Below are 6,000 nucleotides of genomic sequence, written 5' to 3' on the forward strand. Positions count from 1 at the left end.
ATGCGTCCAAAGACATCGACGGTATGGACGACGATGTCGACATCGAACCAAGCCAGGTCCCACCCATTACGGGGTGTTGGACGGCCACCTCAACCTACGATGTGTACATGGTGGACACTCCGAAGAACGACGAGGATAACCCGAGCCCAAATGAGGACAAACCCATTGATAAACTACCAAAGCGCCGACATCAGCGGCGCCGCTCACGATCGCGTCGGGTGAAGGATAGTAATACCAGCACCAGAGACAACAAGACTCCAGATGATGCAGATGATCTCAAATACCCCGTCGATCCCACGTCCGAACAGGATGAAAGGGAAGAGGGTGAATACAGCCCCGGACACGCTGACAACGAAGATGAGGAGGACAGCAACTACATGCCGAAATCCGAAGAGGAGGCTAGCCTTGATGACAAAGACTTCATCATTCCAGAAGAACCCCTCGACCAAGAACGCTTTAAACGGCAACTCATTGCTATAGTCCAGAGCCTGAAGAAGAAGCAGCAGCAGCTCAAAGAAGAACAAGACACACTGAACGACAGGTGGACTAAGGTCCTGGCTGCTGAGGAATACGGCCAAGAGCGACCTGTCAAAAGTTACCCTAGGCGCAAGCTACTACCTCAATTCGACAATGAAGTCCTTGAACCAATATCATCAAAATACAATCAGGCAGATCAACCAGACCGACCACCATGTGGACAGGACAAAATGGCATATCAAGACAAATACCAACCCGCACCCCCTCGCCAAAGAGGCAGGGAGAAGACAACCGCGGGATACACATACGACTTGCAATGTGACCTAGCCAATAAAGTTGGTTAGACTAGATCAATCTATGGGTCAAGGGGCCGCACCCCGACATGAGACAATGGCTATGAAGCCCGGCGTGACAACCGTTACATGTTCAGGATCAGTACCAAACTCAGATGTCAGCCGATCTCTGCCACGACATTGCACGATACAGAGGCGCCACACACCCCCTATGCTTCACCGATGAGGTTATGGAACATCAATTTTTGGAAGGGTTTAAACCCGTAAACATCGAACAATACGATGGAACGATGGATACGACCGTCTTCGATCGAAGACTTCCTTCTCCACATTCATATGGCTCGAGGAGATGATCTCCAGGCCATTAAATATCTTCCTCTAAAGCTAAAAGGACCAGCACGACACTGGCTAAATAGCCTCCCAGAAAACTCCATTGGAACCTGGGAAGACTTGGAAGATGCTTTTAGGGCTAACTTTTAGGGCACTTATGTCCGACCATCGGTTGCTGACAACTTGAGTCACATAATTCAGCAGCCAGGCGAATTAGCTCGCAAGCTTTGGAATCAGCTCTTAACTAAAAAGAACCAGATCATAGACTATCCGGACGCCGAAGCCTTAGCGGCCTTTAAGCACAGCGTCCGTGACGAATGGTTGGCCCGACACCTTGGGCAGGAAAAGCCAAAGACCATGGCAGCCTTAACGGCACTCATGACCCGCTTCTGTGCCGGTGAAGACAGCTGGTTGGCTCGTAGAAGCAACAGCTCAGGCGACCCTGACACCTCCGAAGTGTGGGACGACAATGGTAAACCTCGCCGCAATAAAAACAAACATCAGAATAACAACAACGACGACACAGACGATAAGGCAATGAATGCCGGATTCAGCGGCCCTAAGTCCGGTCAGCGGAAGAAACCTTTCAAAGGCAACAAAGACGGGCCATCCAGCTGATATAAAATACTCGAGAGACCCTGTAAGATTCATGGCACACCCCATAAGCTTGCGAACCACACCAACATGAGTTGTTGGGTTTTCAAATAGGCCTGTAAGTTAAATACCGAACACAAGGGGAAAGGGCCTCCCAGCAAAGATGATGACCAGCCCCGTCAGCTGAACACCGGGGGTCAGAAGCAATTTCCCCCCGAAGTTAAGACAGTGAACATGATATATTCCACTCATATCCCTAAATGGGAGCGGAAACGCGCATTATGGGACATCTATGCCGTAGAGCCTGTCGCTCCCAAGTTTAACCCATGGTCAGCCTGTCCGATCACTTTTGATCGTACGGACCACCCAACCAGTATCCATCATGGGGGTTCAGCCGCCCTAGTTCTTGATCCAAGCATCGACGGATACCACCTCACTAGAGTCCTTATGGACGGAGCAAGCAGTATCAACTTGATCTATCAAGATACTGTCTGCAAAATGGGGATCGACCCATCACGAATCAAGCCTAGTAACACTACCTTTAAAGGTGTGATACCAGGAGTGGAGGCCCATTGTACGGGCTCAATCACACTGGAGGTAGTATTCGGCTCCCCAGATAACTTTTGTAGCGAAGAGTTAATCTTCGACATCGTCCCTTTCTGCAGTGGCTACCATGCACTACTCGGACGAACCGCCTTCGCCCGCTTTAATGCAGTCCCGCACTATGCATACTTGAAGCTCAAAATGCTTGGACCTTGTGGCATTATTACAGTCAATGGTAATATGGAGCACTCACTCTGTAACGAAGAGCACACTGTGGCCCTTGCAGCTGAAGTGTACCGCGGCCTTATCAAGCCGAACGGTTCACTGGCCAATAAAGCCAATGACGTATCCAAATGGGTCCGGTTCGCGCATAATAGCAATAAGTCAATGGATCCGGACCTCGATTAGCAGTTCGGCCTCTGCCGATCGCCCCACTAGGTCGTGTCTTATGCATCGCGTGTACATAATTACGCACTAAAAATACCTTGGGCGGCGCCCGAGGCACACTGCAGAATAGGTCCATTACATGGCTTGACCATAATTGGACCTCATATATCCTTTTTCTTTTAATGCAGGTTCATCAAGAACCCTACTTGCAGGATGGTTGTCGTAGGAGACCCTTTTAAGGTGGTGCATTCCGAACCGTCGAATACTCCTCTCAAAGGACTCGCTACTAAGGAGAAAAGGTGTAGACCTGCGGCAGGGCATCATTGGAGTTTCTTTTCTGAACTATGATTTTTCGGCCCTGTGGTAGACTTTCCCTTATGTAAAATCGTTTCCTTTTTTCTTTGGGCATGTAATATGACCCCAATATTGAACGACATTGCCTGTCATCGACATATCAATAAAGATATAAAGGGCAAAGATGCTTATCACCTTCTTGGTCGGGTTTTTGGAATTTTTTTCTTGTCATCTGCGCTCCCCCTTACGATCGACTGGCATACGTGGCTTGACACGGTCTTCATACTAGGGGCTATCTTTGTCCCCACAAAATTCTTAAGTCCGAACACCTATAGGGAACTCTTCGACATCCCGAATATGGCATTATATGCATCCACTCCGAATCATGTCTTTGGTCTATAGTTGGGTTGCCCGGCTCCTGTGTTTGTCACCTTACGTTTCACAAGTTCGGCTAAGGTAATAAAGGGAGAACTACTGCGATTGTATTTCCGGTTCGTCCGGTTAAGTACCTTAGTAGAGAAAGCTGAAAACTGACTATCATGATATGCGAGAGCGGGTCAGCCATGCGGTGACTTAGTGTTATACTATGAATCGCTCGTGATTTACGCCATGTTATATGAGGGGCTGGGTTTTTTGACCACCCGCATTGCAAAGGCGCCGCACTCTAGACTGCCGATCATGCAACGAGGGGCTAGTACTTAGCGCCACCAATGGACTCTTATGGTTAAGTGAAAGTACTAAAGCCGCATAGTCTGATTGCCTAGTTCATTCTGCAAGACGCCTCCTACATCAGACTAAGATGTTGGATTAAGCGATGTCATGCGTTCCTGAACACCCCCGTAATATTTACGTGGGGGCTGAAGCCGACGACTGGTAAACTTTCAGACATATAAATGGCCAAAGTAGGAGGATAAACTACTCATAAAATGCATAATCATAAATATCATACACAATGAGTTCATTACATGACTCTTACAAACTGGACCCAACTACTCAAAGTTGACATCCTTCAAACACTGCCCCTCCACAATGCGGGGCTCCCTCGAGGACCTCGTCAAAGTACTTCTCCGGCCGCCGGTGCTCTTTCCCTTCAAGCGGCCCTGCGGTAGCAATTTCGGTGGCCTTCATCTTTGCCCACTGCACCTTGACACGGGCAAAGGCCATCCGGGCACCTTCAATATAGGACGACTACTTAAGGGCATCGATCCGAGGAAGCACCTCCACTAGCCTCTACACGAGTCAGAAGTGACTATTAGGGATGAGATCAGCCGGCCACAAGTGGATTATAACATCCTTCATGGCCAGTTCGGCCACCCTATGCAGCTCGGACAACTGCTTCAGCTGGTCACTCAGGGCCATGGGAAGTTCCGGCGCAAGGTACTGCGACCAGGATAACTTCTCCGTTGAGCTCCCCTCTTCGGCTCGGAAGAATGCGGCGACATCCGCAATACTCCTCGGCATATCAGCAAAGGCGCCTGGAGAACTCCAAACTCTGGTTAGTAAAATATACATCCTACTACTATATCTACTCTGCATGATAAAGGCCTTACTAGCTGCAATCTGCTTCGCCTCTTGTATCTCCTGGCGAGCGCCCTGGGCATCAACCCGGGCCTCCTTCAGACTCTCAAGAGCTTTGGTGAGTTCGGAGGCTTGCTCCAAGGACTCACACCTTGCAATGGCGTCCTTGAGCTCCTGCTCTATTTCCTCCACCCGCGCCTTGTGTTTTTGGCGGGTGGTTTGCTCTTCCTCTAGAGCCTTGGCCACCCTGTCCGCGGCCACCTTCTTGGTCATGGCAAGGGCGCTCTTGAGGGACTCGACCTCAGCCGTGCCAACTGCAAGTATATTCATAACATTCTTAGTCAGTTTCAAACCGACTACACATGAACATAATTTCCGGATATACTGAAACACCGCACACCTTGGGTTTCCGGATATACTGTAACACCGCACACCTTGGGTTTCTGGATATACTACAACACCGCACACCTTGGGTTTCTACAACGCCTGAGGTGTTGTCCTCGGGCGCCTTCCGGACTGTATCGTCCGCCCCTCCCCGACCAGGAGATGGCCTTTGGGATGGCACCTCGGTGTCCTCCACGGCGGGGGGAGAGAGGGCGCGAGATGGGCCGTCACTCTCCGCCTCCCCAGGGGCAATAGAGTTCCCCGTCGAAGAAGAGGGGATCCGGATCTCGCGCGGAGGGCTAAAAAGTATAAAGGAGGTTGAGCATGACAAAGTCAGATTAAAAAGATAATTGAACGAGTGAGTTTCTAATACTTACATCTCGGCCAGGGGCTTCTCCCTTTGGACCCGCCCCGGACTGTGTTCAGATTCCGTGTCCGAAATGTCCGAGAGGATCACTCGCCATTTCTTCAGCGTCGCCCCCTCCAGGTTCTCGGGAGCCGTCCTTTTCCCTCTCCTCATCTTGAGGGGGGAGTCGCTCTCCACCTCATCATCATCATCATCCTCCTCTTCTTCGTCCTCGTCTTCCTCGCGAGAGGAGACAGGCTCGGCCTCTTCGGACATAGCTGCTGGAGGGCCCTTGCCGGAGGGCTCATTCTTGGGCCCCTTGCTATTTTTCTTGGCCTTCTTCTCCGGTGGCTGATAAGGCGCCGGAACCAGCATCTTCTCCAGCTGAGGAGTGACTGGGTTTTTGGGCAGTGGATCCGGACACATGATCCGCTCCGACTTCTTGGTCCAACCCTCCAACGAAAGACAGGTTGATGAGTTTGGCGTAGACCGAATACATACATACATACATACATACATACATACATACATACATACATACATACATATATATATACATACATTTAACTGGATATGTCTTCGGAGATATCGAATACTTACTGGAAAGGCTGGAGACACGACGTTGATGCCGATGTTTTCGGTCTCCATGGGCCAGCTGCTCTTCTGCGCCTTAAAAAGCATATTCCACATTCCCTTGTGTGTAGTGCCGAGGAAGTGCAGTAGCGTCCGCGAACCCTCTGGCTTGAATTCCCAAATGGGGGAAGCCCGGTGCTGGCAGGGGAGAATGCAGCGAAAAAGCATGATCTGAACCACGTCGGTTAGACCAACATTCTT

General features: G+C 50.2%; 1 protein-coding gene across 1 annotated transcript in view; it reads right to left on the reverse strand.

The window, feature by feature from the left end:
• LOC123090232 (translation initiation factor IF-2) overlaps positions 1-4,709 on the reverse strand; it is a 28,815-nt gene extending 24,106 nt beyond the window's left edge. Inside the window, exon 1 of the mRNA XM_044511636.1 lies at positions 4,469-4,709. Within this exon, the coding sequence (XP_044367571.1) occupies positions 4,469-4,709 (241 nt within the window). The remainder of the gene's footprint in view (positions 1-4,468) is intronic.
• Positions 4,710-6,000: the final 1,291 nt, after the last annotated feature.

The sequence above is a fragment of the Triticum aestivum genome, chromosome 4B, assembly GCF_018294505.1.
Source record: "Triticum aestivum cultivar Chinese Spring chromosome 4B, IWGSC CS RefSeq v2.1, whole genome shotgun sequence".
Classification (NCBI taxonomy): domain Eukaryota; kingdom Viridiplantae; phylum Streptophyta; class Magnoliopsida; order Poales; family Poaceae; genus Triticum; species Triticum aestivum.